At 33.4% G+C, this 20,918-nt stretch overlaps 2 protein-coding genes across 2 annotated transcripts in view; one reads left to right on the top strand and one right to left on the bottom strand.

Moving 5' to 3' along the window:
* LOC120631995 (RNA helicase aquarius) overlaps window positions 1–20,918 on the top strand; it is a 109,064-nt gene that overhangs the window by 2,665 nt on the left and 85,481 nt on the right. Inside the window, exons 3-6 of the mRNA XM_039901724.1 lie at window positions 329–485; window positions 1,485–1,689; window positions 2,549–2,741; window positions 4,139–4,292. Coding sequence (XP_039757658.1) covers window positions 329–485; window positions 1,485–1,689; window positions 2,549–2,741; window positions 4,139–4,292 — 709 coding nt within the window. The remainder of the gene's footprint in view (window positions 1–328; window positions 486–1,484; window positions 1,690–2,548; window positions 2,742–4,138; window positions 4,293–20,918) is intronic.
* Window positions 5,575–19,294, bottom strand: LOC120631996 (probable G-protein coupled receptor Mth-like 5). Its single transcript, XM_039901725.1, has 8 exons — window positions 18,861–19,294; window positions 18,108–18,243; window positions 17,491–17,671; window positions 15,089–15,386; window positions 14,656–14,734; window positions 13,559–13,755; window positions 11,800–11,935; window positions 5,575–10,436 (listed from the first exon to the last, which is right to left on the bottom strand). Exons 1-8 carry the CDS (start codon window positions 19,048–19,050, stop codon window positions 10,178–10,180), a joined length of 1,476 nt encoding a protein of 491 aa, XP_039757659.1. The 5' UTR covers window positions 19,051–19,294; the 3' UTR covers window positions 5,575–10,177.

Genomic DNA, 20,918 nt, shown 5'->3' on the forward strand with positions numbered 1-20,918 from the left:
GTAATCGTAATACGATTAAGATAATTCAATGCGTTTACGTAAGAAACCCACGTTTTTAAAAATCTCACGTGAGATTGGGGGATGGGGAACGGGGTTGATTAAAATCTCACGGCATCTCACCAGGGGGGGAGGACACAAAATTCATAAAAACAGCTCATGTTATTTATGGACGCCCCCTTATGCTCACTCTATCCAAACAGAAAATCGAGTTGAACTGAAGACCTCGTGAACATAGTTGACCATGCTATCCATGCTTTACTGGTAAAATGTTTAAAATATGTTTACGATACGTCACACGTATATCGTTTAATTGAATTTTATTTTACAGTTTTGCAGTTCGCCGCATCATGATGCTGGAGTTCTCTCAATACCTTGAGAACTACTTGTGGCCACACTATGAGACAGAAAAGGCGTCGCATGCCCATATGATGTCAATTATAGTCATGATTAACGAAAAGTTCAGGGAGAGAGTACCTGCGTGGCAGGTTTGTATCAAACCAATACAAATTTAAGCATGTTTTTTTCAGTGTATAAAAGAGTACAGGAATTTAATCCTATACTAATACATAAAGCTGAAGAGTTTGTTTGTTTACTTGAACGCGATGATCTCAGAAAGTACGGGTCCGATTTGAAAAAATATTTTAGTGTTGGATAGCCCATTTGTCAAGGAAGGCTAAAGGTTATATATCATCAGGCTGAGACCAATAGAAGTTAGTGAAGGATGTTTCAATTTTTTTTCTTTTTCCTTTTGAGAGCTTCCGCTGCGCTGCGTAAACGGTTAAAGTTGAAATAAAATCATGTATCACAATGCCCTTTAAAAGTTCTTAAAAACGTAAGCGACAGATCTATCTTTTAAGGTTGACTTATACGCGGACGAAGTCGCAAGAGACCGCTAGTTAATAATAAATCTTTTTCATTAAATGAATTTTTATTTATGATATTAACTCTAGTAAAGGATATTGTAGTTTGTACCTACTAAACAGTATGTGCAAATACGGCATCAGTCTGCCAGCTGTTATATAGATGATATCCGTATCCCATATATATAAGTTTGTTTAGACGGCCGACTGGCGCAGTGGGCAGCGACCCTGCTTTTTGAGTCCATGGCCGTGGGTTCGATTCCCACGACTGGAATATGTTTGTGTGATGAACATGAATATTTTTCAGTGGCTGGGTTTTTATCTGTATATTATAAGTATTTATGTATACCTATTATTCATAATAATATTCATCAGTCATCTTAGTACCCATAACACAAGCTACGCTTACTTTGAGGCTAGATGGAGATGTGTGTGTATATATATATATATATATAAATAGATACCAATTCTGTATAGCCTAGTAAACTGTTACTTAATTATAATAATGATATTTTTTTATGGACAACATACAATCATAAATAAAGGCTGGTGTCGAAATCACTGTTTTCTATTGTTAGAGGCTTCAATCTCCAAATATTAAACAAAAAAATTCCATTTTCTCAGGCATTTCTCAAAAAGCCGGAACATTTTCCCGCCTTCTTCGAGCAAGTGCTAAGAGCCAGCGTAGTGGATGAAGCGAAAAATATGCGTGAACAGACTGCATTACTTCTTTTTCTTAATCACTGCTTTGGAAGTATGGAGGTGCAGCTGTGTAGAGACCAGGTCAAGAGGCTTGTCTCTCTCAGTATGTGGATCAGCTTGCAAGAAGGTAAGTGGATAAAATGTACCTCAAAGTTTCAACATCAAAATAAACATGATTGTAAACCTCTTTGTATCATATTTGAAGGCCTATGTGATTAAATCAGTAATGTAGAATTTCACGTGAAGGAAGTATAATACAAACCATTTAACTTTTTTTTTTTATTTATTGTTCAAAATGAAAGTAACAAATATTTTCCAACATAATTATCCATCGCCTTAGAAACTATGCGTTTATGGTGGGGATGGCGGGTTCGCAAGTACTTAATCTAAATGTGAATCATTTACTAAAGTCGTGAAAAAAAATGTTTGCTTTCAACTGTCTAACTATGTTAAATTTGTAGTCACGTCATAAATTCATTACTAGGTACCAGCTCCTTTATTATTTCCCCAGCAGGGCTAGCAGGAGACAAAAATTATATGCCCCGATTATTTCCCCTCAGAAGGGATATAGAATAGGAGAACATGGAATAGGAGAGCATATCTTATTTGGATATTATTTCCACTTGTGCGTCAGTGCTCTGAGAGTTGATTAAGCCGTGGGAGAAGATACATTTTTATCCTTTCCCCAGGGAGATAATTGTCTCCTGACCATTCTAGCTGCGCAGATGTCTGGAAACTCTTTTCTCAAATTTAACTAACATGGATCATCTTATTTAAGTTTTGATACAATTTAAGAAATGTACATATTATAAAAAAAACTTTTAATGTTAGTATGCATTAGCAGGCTCCCAATTATATAAGAGCGTTATTCAAACCTAAAAAAAGATTTGTGTACTTTACAAATGTGGCTTAAAATACTAATTACAATTTTTTATAATTTCTTAGTTTGCTAAAAACAGTATAAAATACCCTTATAATTGCTACAGGGAGAAGAAATCAAGAGTTCAAAACTGTGCCGAAATGGCGTAAATACTGGCGCGCGATCCAGAAGAAGGACAAGCCAGAACTGATGGATAAGCTACTGTGGGAGCGGAGATACTTACAAAGACTAATGATCAAGTTTATGCGTATTTTGGAGAGTATACCCGAGACGGAAGACGTTGACCCTTATGCAGTCAGGTGAGAAGTGTTATCGAATTTTAGCCAGTTTATTATCATTTTACTCTTTATTTGTATGCCACATCATTAACATATACAAAAATATAGTAAAAACAGAAACATGAAGAAAGAAGTAGAATACAAATGGCGTTCTAATCGCTTAATAGCGATCTCTGCCAGGCAACCTTAGAATTAGGAAAAAAGAAGAAGAGAATAGAGCGTTTATATTTCCATCTCCCTTTCCACCTAGTATGATTAGGTAACGAAGGATAAAAATTTAAACATAAGTAATATAACTTTTTTGGTTGCGTCGACAAGATGGTGCTGCTTGAAGTTCTTAACGCAACTTTGTGTTAACTATTCTATTTCATTTAAGTGTGGCTAAAGTGCTGTCCTCCCATCTAGTTACCATTTAAAATTCTGATGACCCTTTTTTAAATATATATTTTTCGTTGTAGAATACTGTTTTTACGTACTATTTGTAAACACACAGGCTTTAGGGGTACTTTATGTACTGTCTCTGAGAGTTATCTATGAAACCGAATTCCTAATAGTTTTTGAGTAAACCATTGCCATGGTATTCACTGAAAAAAAGGGTGTAAAAATCAGATAAAAGCCTAACATCACACGCAAAATTAAAATCATGTGACTTTATATGGTACGCGTCGCCTTGCGTAGGTACTATGCGCGTGAAGGTCTTTTATCTTCAATGGGGTTGTCATAAGTAAACACTAGAATGTTTTGAATTCGTTTGTATGGAAATATAAATATGCTTTTTTTAATTTAATATTTTATAAGGTGATTCCTTATGAAATATACTTATGCGTCCTTCAATATTATTTCGTAATTCTGTTACACGTTGTATATAAACTGTTTCGTTTCTAAAGATGGCGTAATGTATAAGTATAATAAAAAAAAATAAAGATCTGTAAATAGAACTGCCACTGCAACAAGAAGTAAAGGCACCATTTTATCTCTGCAATATATTTGCTCTCTTCTTAGAGTTAGTCCTTAGTAATTCCATATATTATTATAACTACTAATTATTGTTTTCAGTATAGGAATAAAAATTTAGGAGATTTTTTTGAAAAACGCACTTGTCTAGAAAAACAGTTGTCTCCACGTTTCACTACAGTGTTAAAGTGCCGACCTTTATAACGTGTTACACTAGAAAAGTTTTATGTTTTATTCCAAGCTGTTGTCTATTTTTCTGGCCTAATATGACTACGTAGCTAAACTCCCCTTTGGCTTTTACCTCGGTATTGCTTCTTTACGAAAACAGGTGTCTCCACGTTTCTTTACCGGTTAAAAGTACCGACATTTATAAAGTATCGCACTGGCAAAGGTTTATATTTTATTCCAAGCTGTTTCTAATTTCATTTGGCTAATATTAGGTTTTCAAGCCCCTTTTGACTTAGGTATTGTGAGCGGTTCCTCGAGCTCATGATAGACCTGGAAGCGCTATTACCCACGCGTCGGTTCTTCAACACAGTCATGGACGACTGTCATCTCGTGGTGCGATGCCAGCTGGCGCCGCTTGCTAGAAGATCCGAGGGGCAGCTGTTCTTACAGGTAAGTGAAGTTTGCTTTCTCTATTATTATGTTTCGTCTAGCGGACTCTGCAGACGTTTGTTCTGCTCTGTGATAAAATAGTTCGCGGGACGCCCACCAAGTGGGAAACCTCAACACAAAAGGGATGACTCGAGAATGGTGGCTTTAAGGAATCATGACGGCATAAGAGAGCGTCATGCCATTTGCTGTGACGACATACGAGTCTTATTTACAGCCAATGCGCGAAAATTGATGTTTCACATCAAATATAATATAGAATCTTAAAACAGCCTACTAGGTCATATTGTGAATCATAAACTTTTATCACAACCAGTGCAGTCATCTAGTGATATCAACCTGTGTAAAAATTCTAGGAAACTACTAGAATCAATTAATTCTGCTAGGGAGTGGAATTCTGCTTCATGAAACAATCGCAATTGATTGAAATGATACCACCGCTGATTCATGCTGCTTACAGTCGATATATAGTCGGTCGGTATAGATATACTCGGTTTTACATATTGATATTGGACATATTGACTTGTAAGACGAAACAAAAGTCACCGTGTATACTTAACCAAATATTATAAAACTTATCCTAGCAAGACAAAATAATTTTTTTAGAGTCTTTTACATCTATGGATATATCTGTATTTTTTATGACCCTGCTTTAAAATAAGTTATTTCTATTCAACTAAGAAGACCGCATAAGTTATACTAAAGGGTGAAAATAACACTAATGCGTTTTATTTTAATGATTTTATTTTAATTTGAGTAAAATCATAAACTTTTAAAAAGTTACTACATATCTATGACAAATTAAATTATACGTACTAAATATAAAAAGTAATTAAGTTAAATATTAGTGCAAGAGAGCCATAAAATTGTCAAAATTGCTGCACTAGGAATTTTTTTTACATTTAAATTGTATGGGACGGACAAAAAGATCATTATTCATAATTTAAGAGTGTAAAAAAACTGCAGTCTTACGAACATTTGTCTTCACTTTTTTTTTATAGAATATACAAAACATCAATACTAACACAGGGAAATAAATGTTATAGTTAATATCTATTATTAAACCTAAAATATCTTAATACAATAAAACTTAGGGTTAAATTTTGGTCTAATTTAAGACTAATTAAGTATCTTCAATGAGCCCAAATAAAATTCATAAAAATAATTTTCCAGATTATTATAAGATAAGACTTATTTTTAATCGTTCGAAAGTTAAAATTAATTAAAATAATTTAGTTTTTTTTTAAAACTAAAGAATTATTAAGTACCTAATATGAGTCTTAATTTGAAGAGATTATAAAATACAAAATGAGATTTTTTAAATACATATTTGATTTTTTAAGAAATGCAGCGTAAATTTTCAAACGACTTTTTAGTGTTATGTAAGTCTACTGAACATTCGACACTGAAATGAAAACATCATAGCAACTACAGTTTTCCTAAATAATATTAACGTGATCGCATTACAATAGTGCAGATTCAGTTGGAGTAAATCACTCAGAGCAAACACTTCTTGTGTTTTCTTTTGTTTCTTTTGAGAACTTAATGACACTGTACAGAAGAATATGCACCATAGTTGTTCATAAATTCATCATTATTATTGATCCGGATGCTCTGGAAAACCCTCGAGAACTCCATATGGGTTTTACCACAAAATCATATCATTACTGTCATTAAATTCATATCAATTAATCATCACTGTTAAAAAAAATTATATTTTGCTTAAATTAAAAAATACGTGATTAAACAGTCTTAAGCTGAATTAGGCCCTTTTTATTCATATGTGGGCGCAAAACTGTGTACGCAAAAGAATATCAGAACTGTTAAATAAGTGTCAAAAACTGTTAATCTTCTCAATATGTTAGTTTAGTTCGTTTACTATAGAATACAAACTATAGTATTGTTAACTTAATCTAAATTAGCCCTGTTTACTAATTTGTGCGCGTAAAAGTGTACGCAAATTTAACAATACGTTTACAAATAACGCCGTTTACGCGCTGTTCTCACGGTTCATAGGTTTTACTAAACTGTCAAATCTTAAATTAATGCTGTCCTTTCCACGAGGAACATTGTGACAAGGTTAACTTTAATTGAAGATTATCGATAAGAGACTTGTGTAATACGTTAATACTGGTGAACAACGTTAATACTTGTGAACAACATTGATATTTGTGTACAAAATTAATACTTGTATACAACATTAAATGGTTTCGCTGCTCATTTTATTACCTTCTCCTAAACTTGGCGCCGAATCTAAATGCGCAATCTATCAGTATCACTCTGCCGATTTGTTAGCGTAATCTCATCGAGACGATCGGTGAATGTGTTAGCAGCATAAGCTTAGCTAGCTCATAGCGTTGCAACGCTGACGCTTTTTTCATGATATTATCGACTCACATTCACTCTTTTGCATATGAATTGTCGCGGAGCACGTTACATTCAGATCTAACACTAGGGAAATATATAGAAAACTAAACAAACAAGTACGTTTATAAATCGTCTCGTTTGTAATACATATGATCACACTTTACATATGATCGCATACACGTAGTTGTATATAATGACTTATATATTTTCGTGAAAGAATGAAATCATACCGTGCTTTGCGCACATAAACAACTTCGTATTATGCGACCAATTAGGAAAACCAAACCTATTAAAATAAACTATTTCAGGGGGGCTTGCTAGCCATTGCTTAAACCAGTATTGTTTGAATATTTTTTTACTTTTTTCATAATTATTTAACTTCTTTTAGAGATGTCAATATAAAAAAAAACATTAAGAATAATACTGCTTGAAGCAAGTAAGCCCCCAGATTTAGGTAAATATGAATATAGTCTAATGTACACGTAGTTGTATATAATGACATATATTTTCGTGAAAGAATGAAATCATACCGTGCTTTGCGCACATAAACAACTTCGTATTATGCGACCAATTAGGAAAACCAAACCTATTAAAATAAACTATTTCAGGGGGGCTTGCTAGCCATTGCTTAAACCAGTATTGTTTGAATATTTTTTTACTTTTTTCATAATTATTTAACTTCTTTTAGAGACGTCAATATAAAAAAAAACATTAAAAATAATACTGCTTGAAGCAAGTAAGCCCCCAGATTTAGGTAAATATGAATATAGTCTAATGCTACCCTTTTTATTCTAAATAAATCTTAAGTTTAATATATCTATCTTAAGTTTAATATATCTAAGTGAATAAGCTTGTGACAGGCTCTGATAAACATTTTGCAACTACCAACGAATAGGACCGTGTAAATCGATCGTTCTATTTGCTTAGCACAATACTGTTCGTTTTATCTATTCTAAGGCACATTTGACTATGGAATCACAATCAATCAATTATATACATAATATTTTTCTTTTTGGCATTAATAATTAAGAGTGCAGATGTCATAAAATTAATCCTTTCGTAGCGTTTCTCTCTAACGGAACGGAGTGGAGGCATGCATTATACGGAAAATCTGGTATTTTGCTCATTTGATTGGGACTATTCATGCGAAACTTAACTCCATTCGGCACAAAGCACTTTTACTTATTGTCGCTTCGCTAACAATACCGTGCAATTAAGTGTATGTTTTAGGAGGTACAATAAACAGCTCTCGTATAATTTAATACAAAACTCGCGTGAATAATAGAAAAAGAATATTTTAAAGCAAATTATTTTAACTAAGAATTATAAAAAAAATTATATTGTAGAAAAGTTATTATATTGTATTTTAATGACAGATATTCGTAAAAGTTATTCGCATTATGTTTATATCTTAAAAAGCACTTTAAGAGTAATGTGCAAGAGTGTTTCTTGTTGCCCCGAAAACTTTGGTAATTCCACTTGCGCGGTATTGCAGTACTGAAAAGTAAGCGACGATTGATTGAAAAGTAAGCGACGAGCGACATGATTTTCTGCAGTTTTACCTAGAATTAGAAACATAACCCCTCACAAATTCGCAATGAAATTCTACTAGTAGAAGTTTATTCTACTGTATAGTAGGAATGCTATAAAATTATATAAATTTGTTTGGTTGGATGTTTGCAACTCCTTCAGGACGCAATGTCTGAACCGGCAAATGGATTGAATTACTTAATGAAGATAGCCTGAATTATAAACCATGGACTATATTTTATTCCGGAAAATGAAACACTTTCCGCAAGCATAACTATAGCTGAGTGAAGGTAAAACTGCGTTAAATCGTATTATCAAATGTATGATATATATTAACAAAATAATTTATCAATTACTTCTTTTACAGCGTCAAAAATCATAGCAATCGTTTATGCACCAAGTATGGTTATATTACATTTAACAGTCGACGCATTAGGCGCATGTGCTAAAAGCGAGCGGACTAAGTAAGCAGAGAGTATAACAATATACCATACACGTTTCATTCGACGATTTTCATCACACTTGCAAAAACAGGATAAACTTTTAAATTTGTTCTCAAAAAAATAAATGACCCTTTTTTGGCTGCTTTTCCACTGCGTGAAAGTTCTGTTGGCAGCTCTCTAGATTTTGGTTGAAACAGGTTATTTACTCCCGATTTGTGCCACGATTATTATGCCCGGCGGTGTAAAATCTACTATCTATTGCACTACTTTTCAATTTCAAATTATTAATACACTAAAAAGCGTTTTTAATAATTAATAACATAATATTCATTACGGAAAATGGCGCGACGGTTTTTTTTTCCGCGCGCCAAGGTAAACCGATGTACAGCCAGCATCCATCCTTATACAAATAACTTGCAGTGAGTACAGACTGAACTTAATCGGGTCATCATAAATAAAGCACAAGAACGATAATTTTAAATAAAACACGCGTGTCCATTGGATCATTAGCAGCCTCATATCGATGTAATGAGGTCCACGTTACGAGCAAGTGTGATAAAAACATATTTTATGTATTTCATTTGAAATTCGTTAAACGAGTATCCATATAGAGAAAGGATAATACTTTTTTAATTCAAAATGACAAGAAAAAAGCGCATAGCAAAATACACTTACAAATTAAGAATAATTTTTATACGATTTTACATTGTATACATTTAATCTCGTGTTAACAATTTTAGTGATAATATCAATTTTTCCACTTATTTTATAGGAAAATACGCGCTTTTTTGCACTTATCGTTGTCATTATTATTATAAGGCACGATATGAAACCATGTATTTTTTGAAAATTCCTGAATCACCAATTTTCTATAACTGATAGAAAATTTGTAAAGTGCAGTCAGACCATAGTTAAAAATACTTCTCTTAAAACTTATGTTTTATGTTTATACTTTACTTTGTTTTTTATTAGTTTGAACCAGGTGGCCATAAAAGCAATACCAAAATGAAACTAAATTACTATCTTCAACTTTATCTGCCTACCCTCACCTTACAAAATAATGTTACTATGTCCGATATTAGTCGGTGTTAAGATGCACGGGTGCTTAAGTTAACAGTAGGTAATTTTATTTCTCGTTACTAGGCGGAGGTATTACTTAATAATTCACCGCCTAATTTAGCTGTGATTTTGATAAATCATCAGACAATACAGCAACTTTCAAGGGCGATGCCTCTTCCTTTGTATTGCGTCGGCGCAGCTTCGTTTTTCATACATTTCAAATGAAATGACACATTGAAGCGTGGCGTCGTTGCAATACGGGTTACAACGACGTTACAGGCTGTGTTTAAGACGCAACGAAATGCACTAATGAGGCATCATCCAAGTTGTAAATCAAAACACCGATTCATCTGAACATCCACTCATATCGGGCATCCGCCCACATATACATTTTATAAGTGTAGCACTAACCACGAATTCTGTAGTCTCGAACTTGAGTTTCAACAGCAGCCATTTCCAACCAATAAATCGTAAAACTCCACGGGCCAATCAATAATTCCCACCATTCATGTGCGTCATTTCATCTCCCCATTCACCAGTGGGTATCGGCTCGGCGTAACAGCAACTTTTCCTCAGCAAGAATGTCACATGCGACTGCCTGACCACGCACACATAGAAGATCAGTATAGCTTGCAGTAAGTTTACGACTATGTGTGCGTAGAACAAGCCGTCGAAGTTAAGCCACGATAGCAAAAGGAATAGCCATGCTGTTGTCATTATTAAGAAGATTTGCAGAAATAGGTCAAAACTGAAAGAAATAAAATATTCTTTTGTTAAAATGCGAAAATGTAACTAAGCAATCGATCAACTTGATTTTTGGCATAGAGTTAATTGAAAGGAGTGAAGATAGGCTACTTTTTATCTAGAGGGATTTGTAAAAAACCGTATAACCGAAACCGAAAAATGAACGCAAAAAGGGCAACAGCTAGTATATTTTAAAGTTAAAAATTACTGAGGAACAGTACATAATATTATCATTAACAGCCTACTGGAGTTATGCAGCATTTAATATAAAGCTACGCTGCTCCAATCTGTACTGTAAAGAGGATTTTTGTGTTTGTTTGTTTGTACCGAATAGACTTCGAAAGTACTGGACCATTCTTAACCATTGCTTCGTTAAAAGAAAACTAAACACTATCACCAAGTAACAGGCTATAAATTATTTTTGAAAAAAATGTAGATCCAAATTTATGCCAAATTTTTTCTACGAAATAAACTATTCAGTACGCGTAGAAACATATCTAACTATCATAGTTAAGTCGCATTAGCAGCTTTTGTGTTTTTAAATTTTATTAGAACCTTTCTACCGAAACAAAAGTGGGTTACATTAGTATCGCAGTATTAATTCTTATTTTCAAACAAATAATATTATCATCAAGAGTATTCATGTAGCAGGTAAATACTTATTAATTAATTCCTATCGGACATTTAATTTAGAAGTTATTACGAGTTTAAAAAATTTAAGTGCTACCCAAACCTAAACAACACAGTTCTTTTTATATATTCTATTCGTAAAATAGTAAATTGCAAAAAATTAACATAGACACAACTTGAAAATATCTGTGGATCTACACCTAAATTAAATGGCAATATTATACTGTCTCCCAAATAAACTGTTCCTACGGGATGCTGGAAAAACAAAACCGGACGAATTCGTGGGCTAGTAGTCAATAATAATAAATCGCGTAGGCGAACTTTTAACTATTATTGTAAGTGCTGTGATATTAGGACTTATGGCTAGGCCCAATTTTGTAACTCCGGGCGGATACTGAATATTTCTTGTCAGAAGCTACATTTTCTACCTACTCGAACGATATCGATTCGTTACGATTTTTGTATCGAATCTAAATAGCGCCATCTAGATACAATCATCATCATCTTCTACCACACTAAGAAGGGTTTAGGTTAGGTAAGGTTTAGGCCTAGTCCACCACGCTGACCCAGTGTGGATTGGTGGTTACAATAATGGGGAACCTTTTTATAATTCGTACTAAGTCCCGCATTCACCTCAGTTAATAAAGCTTACCAGGCACACCTATGGGATACTTTTAACCATGGATTTTTTTAAATTTTAACTGTAAATTGTGATAAGAAAAATAGATATAGCATACCATCCTTTTAACTTGTAATGTATCCTTCCATATATGTTTATCCGTTTGATAACTTTAAGCGTCGTAACGTAAAAGAAAAGGTTAAATATTATTGTAAACGCAACCGGCGTAAAAAACACAGCGATGCCCAGCCACCCTGAAAAAATTAAAAAAAAAATTAAAATAGTTGATAATAGAAGGACTTTTTTATTTTTATTCCATTATAAGTTAGCCCTTGACTGCAATCTCACCTGGTTATTATGCAGTCTAAAATGGTAGCGGGCTAACCTTTTAGGAATACGGCAGTTGTAAGAAACTGATACCCCTATTCGGTTATTATACGACATCGTACCGGAACGCTAAATCACTTGGCGGCACGTCTTTGTCGAAAGGTGGTAACTAGCCACGGCCGAAGCCTCCCACCAGACTAAGCCGGAGAACGAACAAAAATTTAACTAAATTGCTCCTGTCAAGTATCGAACCCGAGACCACAATTCATAATTCTACAGCGCTAAAAGTTTTCCAAAATTTGGTAACAAATCTTTTTTTCGCTATAAAGAACAACTTGGATTTTTAATACTTATAAGATCTTTCAACCTATTTACAGCACAAATTTATTTTAAAGTTGATACATAATGAAAATTAAGCTTAGTTTGCTATACTCCGCGAAAAGCAGGACACTTAATCAATTATTCATTGTAAAGTCAACATCTCCTGAGGATGGTCCGGTTTCGGAGCGAAACATGCGTAGAGGGTACATTGCCGAAAATCTGTTTGGTGTGGAGTATAAGGATTGAAGAAATTATAAATTACACCATACAGTTTTTATAATTTTTATTAGTGTTTTTACCCAAACTTGGAGGAATTATCCTTTGATTAGTAATATGGACCTTTGAAAAAGTAGATCGAAACTGCAACGTTTCCTACTAGATGACGCTAGTCGCTATAAGACTGATGTGAAAGGCATATACTAATTTCGGCATCGACAGTAGGAGAGCCGTAGCTTAATTGGTTAAAGCACTCAGGCCGCGATTGCCCGAGGGTCGCAGGTTCAAATCCTGTCGGTTCCGAAAAATTTTATATGCATTTTAAATTTATAAAATTTACACCATACAGATTCTCCTGCTTTACGCGGAGTATAGCAAATTAAGCTTAATTTTTATAATACATCATCTATCCAAAAGTTGATACATTCGAGTTTATAATGATAACGCACGGTAGTAGTAATAATAACATAAAAATATTTTTTATCGTAAATCAGTGCTACAGTCCATTCACTATAACTTGTCCGCTATCTTATACAGGATTAAATAAAATTACCAGAAAGCTCTCGGCCTTGTGGCATCATTAAATTTCTATTATTAAAAGTGACAACTTTTGTTCTACGACTTTTCAAAATTAACTTTTAATTTATTTCATACAAAAAAAAGAAAAAATCATGTTACTTCTGTAAAGTGACGTTGACACTGTGAAGCCAAATACATGTGATTCGAAAACGCCGCGTAGTCGGCATGGGCGGCACGAAAGGGTCGTGGTTCGCGCGCTGTTTCATTACAGAGCATGTATGTTAAATATTTAATATTTAGAATTCCACAAACAATTGAGTTAAAAAAAATCGTAGAACAAAAGTTGTTAGTTTTAATGTAAATAACGACAGGCCAAGAGCTTTCGGTTATGTTTTCCTAAACCATGCATGTATGAATGTTGCCAGCTCTACTTCTTATATCTTTATTTCAATGAGAGGAATGCATTATATCGATGGCCGAACCATAACACTTACCTATAGTTTCCTGCTCAATATCCTCAAGTATTATAGTGTTAGAGAGTCTCATCTTCTTGTATGGGTTCGAGCCAGAGTCCAATAGGAAGTGTGCACAGATCGCCATCGCGGCCATAACTCCAACGGCAAACCATACTACGCTCGAATAATAACAGTATTTACGCACGTCTGTTACACGCAAGAAAACATTCCTAGACCTGCACGAAAAAATCAGTATCTAAATTAATCGCGACTTGGAAAAGATCTTCTTTAGAATTTTCTCTATTAGAATAGACCAGTGAGGCGTTATTAATAAACGCGACCAGTTGTACAGTGTTTGGTCTCTATTCTTCATCTGTAATATGATATTTAAAAGGAGAGACAGAGAAGACAGAAGAGAAAAAGAGCATCATCATATCAAACCATTACCGACCCAATACATGTTACGGGTCTCCTCCCACCATGAGAAGGGGTTAAGGCCGTAGTCGACCACGCTGGACCAGTGCTGATTGGTGGACTACACACACTTTTGAGAACATCATGGAAAACTCTCAGGCATGCAGGTTTCCACACGATGTTTTCCTTCACCGTTGAAGCAAGTTATATTTTTATTGGTTAAAACGCACATAACTTAGAAAAGTTAGAGGTGAGTGCTGGGATTCGAACTCGGCCCCAAAAGTGACTAATATTATAAATTAGAATATAATTTGTTGGTTTGTCCATTTTTATTCATATAAACGCGTAGAAACTTTCGCATATAAAAGATGAGTAGGAAAATAGGGATATCTTATACAGTACCTACACGCCAAAATTATACTTCAAGAAGCGAAGCTTAGGTCAGAATTACTCGATTATATACAAATATTCATAACACTATGAGGAAAACGCTCGAGAAATTGCTTACTAAGTAAAAGATGCAATATTCAAGTTATCTCCATTTGAGAGAGCTAAATGAAACTTCGTGGCTACAAACTTAGGCGTAACATATGTCGGAGCCGTCATGAAGCCGAAGTAATATTATGCCGTAGTAGCTTTGTCTGATGTGTAATATTTAAAATGGTAAACGTTTTAAATATTACACGTCAGACAAAGCTGTTTAAACAATAAGAAATACTTACTTAAACGTCTTCCAAATGTAAAATCCGAAACTGTTTAGCCAGAAGAATGCTCCCAAAAGGCTGATGTATAGAATAATATCTGCAAAGTCAATATAACAGTTAATAAAATTGTAACGATCGAAAATACCGATACGCTCATTTGAATGAATAAAAGCACTTTTACTGTACATAAAGGAAAAAAGAATAGAACCAGTTAGTGAGCGGGTACAATGTATCGCTACATAATAATCTCTCCAAAGCGCCAAAGGCGTAAAATTATATAATTATTCATGAAAATTAACTGTATACATATTTTATTACAACAGTAATTGAAAACAAACACACAACATAACTAACTTAATTTATGTATTTTGTAACAGAAAAAGTTTATGCAAGAATAGACTAAAATTACCACTTAAGTCACTTTTTTAAAACAAAGAGTAAACAAACTCACCAGTAACCATAAAACTAACATGATTGCTCAATTCAGTAAAAATCCTGACCAGATCAGCAGCTTGACTGACTATCAAACAAATATTAATAGTAGTTATAATATTTCCTGCAAGGTCACGTAGTGTTGGTATTACAAAGTATATAATGGCCACTAACAGATACAACACCATGGCAATGGCGTGGAAAAGAGGATTCAATATTTTCTTCATGAGAAAACTTGTTTCTTTCCAATTTATTATAACTTCCGGTACGCACACTAATGCATATTGACCAGTTATGTTTGAACTTGTTATTATAATCTGGAAATAAAACAGTATATTGTAAAATATTAATATAAACATTAAAGACATACTTGATTGATTGCCCATGAATATATTCATAGACATTGATCACCTCCAAAAGTCAAAGTCAAAGTCAAATATTTCAATATTCAAATAGGCACATTGATGGCACTTTTGATGCGTACATTACATGTAAAATATGACATAGGAGTGAATTGATGGCGATAAATAAATTCGTCAACTTAAAACTAAAGCTACGAGGGTTCCAAACGCGCCCTGGTCTATGAAGAAGCCCACAACAAACTTAGCCGGTTGTTATTTTTTTTTTGTTATCACCATGAAACCTGGTTAGAGCAATAATTTACACCCAAGCATTTTTCTCGTTGACATAGTCCTTTATACTATAATAGGACTTTTCTATAGGCTTACGTTTAATACAAACTTTGAACTTTTTCAGAGACATCTCCAATAAATCAACTGGCAATTTATTGTAAAATTGTATACAATTTCCTTTAAAAAATAAACGTTATAATATTATCAAAGCAGAGCTTTTTATCAAAGCTTCCACTAAACAAAATTTTAGCTGTTTTCGGGTTTTAAGAGTGGATTCATGTTGTAGTTATAGGCACACTATGCTTAAACACTTATGTTTCAGCTTGACAGACACAGGGCAGCACTTAGTAGAATATTGCATACCCTGTAATATGTTATGTTTATAGGCGATGCTTTTCTACTTACTATCAGGTTGGCCATCTGCATAGTGTGTCAATTATTACTATAAAAAAGTGTGCGTGTGTGCAAATCACACATGGTAGAAGTGAAACTTCTGAAAAGTCTAATTAAAAAAATAAGGTTTGGTTAAAATGAGGTTTTTCTCTGTTTTCGTTATTACCATGTTTAACTACGATAGCTTGGTAATGGAATATAAACTTTACTATTTCAAATGTCCGAAATTGTTAATTTTATTCGCTTAAACGGGAATTTGTACAACACAATCATTTTCTCTATGTTGACTAATGAAGAAATTTTATGAATAGAGTCAAATAAATCATGAAGGCCATTCTAATTATTTGCCAGAAAAGATCAACAGTTAATTAAAACAGAAAAACTGTATATCATTCATATTTCCAATATACAGTGATATTACTTCATAATTTCCATAGTATTTTATCAAAGCTTTTTATGTCAATTTTAATCATTATAACATCCCTACTAATATTATAAATGTGAATGTAAGTTGGTTTGTTACGCTTTCACGCGAAAACTACTGAACCGATCTTTATGAAACTATTTATACATAATCTTGGAGGTATTAGAAATAATATGGGAGGCAGCATACTGCTACATAGTCTACACCTATGTAGCAGTACGCTGCCTCCCAAAATTACGCGGGCGAAGCCGCAGGGCACATCTAGTAGTGTAATTTTTTTCTTTTTCTCTAACACGTTCCGTAGAACTTTTTGCAGTTTTTATAGTAGTAGTTAGTATTCACGATTTTTTTCAACTTTAGTTTTTGGCATAATTTTAAAATTAATTTATCAAGGCGATGAAAATATTGACACATCAACAATCAACACACTTATACTAAAACTTTCTTATATGCAGGTGCAAACACATGCATTAAACACATGTAGTCTGAGAATGTGTTCTATCTATTCTCTCGCCGGCTGAATCCTATACATTTATGTGTTTTTGTCTTTATGGACTTATTTTTTTGTTTTTTCGAGTTTGAAATCTCAATGATTCTAAAGAAGTTTCACTTCAAAAATCTTTGACTTGACTAGGTATGTACGAATCTTGGATTTTATTTTGGCATGTTTTTTACAGGCGTGTAGAGGACTCTTGCTAAGTTTCAAAATTCTAGACAATTTGGTACTGAGAGAAATGTGAAAATAAATTTTGGGGCTGACAAATATCCCAAATTTGTTTGTGTACCAAAATGCCACTCTTTTTTCTTGCTTTGTATCCGCAAGTAACAAATACTATCCAGCAACTTGTTGCAACCTGCTTGATGTAGGCCTAAGTGAGAATTTTACCAACACTATTTTACAGTGTGGGGTCACCATTTCAGCATTTTGGAACACCAACATCTATATTTGATTTTTTAAATCAAACTACTAACCTTATCCATGCAATATTTGGCTTGATCATGGATATAAGATGATGGTTCCTTTACTTCAGGAATAGCAATGGCTTCGTGAATACTATATGTATTTGTTATCAGTGGATCATCCTTAATTTGATCAGAGCTATGCAAATGGTGTATCAGATGCTGTAGTCTTCCATCAGTTAATAAATTTAGTCTGGAATAAAAAGATTTTTTCAAGTATTTTATGTAGTTATCTCTAATATAATATTTCATGCGAAAAATTGCTATGCAAATCAAATCCTCTGAATATTTGAATTCCGCCCATATTTTCATACGAACCAAAATGAATTTTTCTAATCTTTAAGACTCCCAAGTAAATTGAGTTGTTTAGTTTTTATTATCAAGTAGGTTTGCAATTATTATTATTTTAGTTTTAAAATTACAATACTGAACTGCTTGGTTCATAAAAAAATAAATTTACTGTACTAATTCTCTGATGCAGGTAAACTCTTACTCTTAGAATTCAATGAAGTTTCAAACTATTTCATATTGAACTCAAATATCAAATCATGTCCAACTGTTATACCCTTACATATTTAAGCTTTTAAAGCGTTGCATTTAAAAAGTTAAGGACTTTATTCCATACATACTCATCTTCAGATTTTCCTAAATCAAATATAGGCCTCTGTTGTGTTGTGGCGCAGTCCGGCACTCCAGTAACATAGTTAAAATATTTCAATGCAGCAGCTATACCGTCTTCTGTCTTGAACTGAGGCTCCCACATACCTAGTCATATAAATAATCATGTAAATATGCAACTAAATACCATATATTTGATTTTGAAACCAATCGATTAAAAAAACTGAACCGGCTTGCATATTATGAACTTAACTCAAGTTCAAAATATTAGCATGTTCAAGAATCTTGTCAGCTGTATTATTTACTAGCTGTGCATTGTGATTTTACCTATGTAAGCTAGGGTCATACTGATACAAAGTCTATCATTAAATAAGCTTTAAAACATAAAGATTTTTTCAATAATTCTGTTTTGTCAGTTCCAAATAAACAAACGTACACACAATTTCTTCAGCTTTAGGTTATTAAGTACATTGCAACTTCTTTTAACAAACATCCAAAAGATGATGATGTGTGCATGAACAATATATCTATACTTCCCCTCTTAGCTCTACTCATAAGACCTGCACAGAATTATGGCAAAACTAATAAACTAATAATAATGCAATGTTTGTAGTGTAAAAATAATTATAAGTCCCATAAAGCCAAGTCACATCTCATTCTAGTATAGGTTTGTGCGCTGTTTTGCGCTTGGTCTGCGCAAAATATGGCTATTTAGCATATATATTATTACAGCATATGTATATAGTTATTGGCTATATACTTACTTTGATTAAGCAGTTCCGCTAATCTGCACACAGAGTCAACCATGATCTCGTTAAGTTCGCAACATTTATTTATTTTGACACCGTAAACCTGGTCAGATACTTCATTTAGATCATTCTCGCCAACTTCCGTTTCGGCCATCGCATACGACATCAACAAAAACATTAAAGTTTTTGCGTAAGTAAGAATCATTTTAAACTTAATTGAAATTCAATTAAATTGTTTAAGCACATAAGTATCGTGCATTAGAACTTTTTGCTATAAACTTTTCTATAATACCTCAAGGCACGCAAAGGCACACTACACTTGTTAGTCTTTAGAACACGGAAGAAAGCAGAGTCAACTTATATGCCAACTACTTTTCATAATGGAGCTTTACTTATTTTGTGCATTTTTTTTATAACTTTCAGATTTAGATATTTCTAACCGTTCAAAACCTCTGTAAAAATGTAAACTGAATAATTATTAAATTGGCACTGACAGACGATGGTCGACCAATTATGGAGGGTAGTACGACCAATGTTGCCAGTCGCAGATAGTCACTAATTCGGACAACAAACTGAATTGGACTGTTAACAAAGACACCCAAAGACGCTCGTTCGCTCGTTTGAGTAATTGGAATGGACAATTTATTGTATTTAGAAGGATTATTATTCAACCGATAAGGCGAAGAGACAAATTTGCGCGCGGTCGTCACATAGGATAATCATTTTGTGAGAACCCAGATGTGTCAACATATCACAGAGCAGTATATATTCTTCTTTTTTTATCTAGGGCTATTAAAACCGGTAGTATCTCAGATTTAGAACCTAAAGTCCATTACACAAGCCAATACATTAAAACTTACCCGTCACATTTCAGTTTTAGTTACAATATTTACACTTTTAACAAACTACTCCCCAAATTTTCCCCTTATTTCCCAAGGTAAAACTTTTTAAGTTTTTAATAAATACAAAAGCATTTCAATCGAAGCTAGTTCACGTTTATATTTTTTCAAAAAGCTGGTAATAATCGGAAAATAAAAACACAGACTACTGTACCTAATTGGAGTTCCATGTATAGAATTTGAATGCATCCTTAATGCTGTGGAATGAAAAGTGAACGATAAAGTAAAACTTAGTCGATTGTAAAATTGGAAGTTCTTTTTATTACGGTTGTAACATGTAGATCTGTTTAACGGCAAATAACAATCGGTTGGCGGTTAATAAATAATTATTTTTATTATGTAATTTTAAGATTTATCCTATAAATTTTAGAGCTAAGTATTGTCCATTAAATCAGTTATCTGATCTAAAGGTCTAAATAATATTACAAGTTAATGTTCAAATCATATTACTCGATTTAAGAATGTATTACCTTTAGTGCATTGACTTGTTGATGGTATCGACTATACATAGAATCGACATTTGAAAGGCGTATCTCTAATGCTGTGGGTTCTAGCGTTTTTAGGGATTCTAAATTGACAACACGTTTGCAAAATAGTTTAGACGGGAAGTAATCCCTACTCCCCTACTAAAATTGTAAATGGCAATGTAAGTTTGTTTGTATACTTTCACGCAAAAACGACTTAACCGATGTTACTTTGTACACATATTCTTGGAAGTGTTAGAAGTAATATCGGATACTTTTTATCCGACATTAAGCTCTTATCCTTTGGGAGAGGGGATGAAAGTTGTGTTTGACAATTTTACACCATAACTACGACAAATTATAACCGATTTAAAGAATTATTTTTGTACTATAGAAGTTATACTATGTGTTTAATTTTGCCCAAACTGTGGTTGGAGATAGAAGAAAGAACTCCTCAGCGGACAGCAGCAAACCCCACATTTAAGGCTTAGCGATACCGAATACTTAAAATTTTTTTAGAACTAAGACTAAACTTAATGCCAAATCAAAAACAAAATCAGACGCAGACGAAGTCGCGGGCAACAGCTAGTAAATTAATAAAAAGGAATTGTGGAAAAACCCATACTTGTAATTTTTTAGTAGAATCTGAATTGACTAGGTACTCTACAGGATTCGCTTTTGGCTCAATATACCATGATTTAATTGAGTAA

This window comes from Pararge aegeria, chromosome 19 (assembly GCF_905163445.1).
Source record: "Pararge aegeria chromosome 19, ilParAegt1.1, whole genome shotgun sequence".
NCBI lineage: Eukaryota > Metazoa > Arthropoda > Insecta > Lepidoptera > Nymphalidae > Pararge > Pararge aegeria.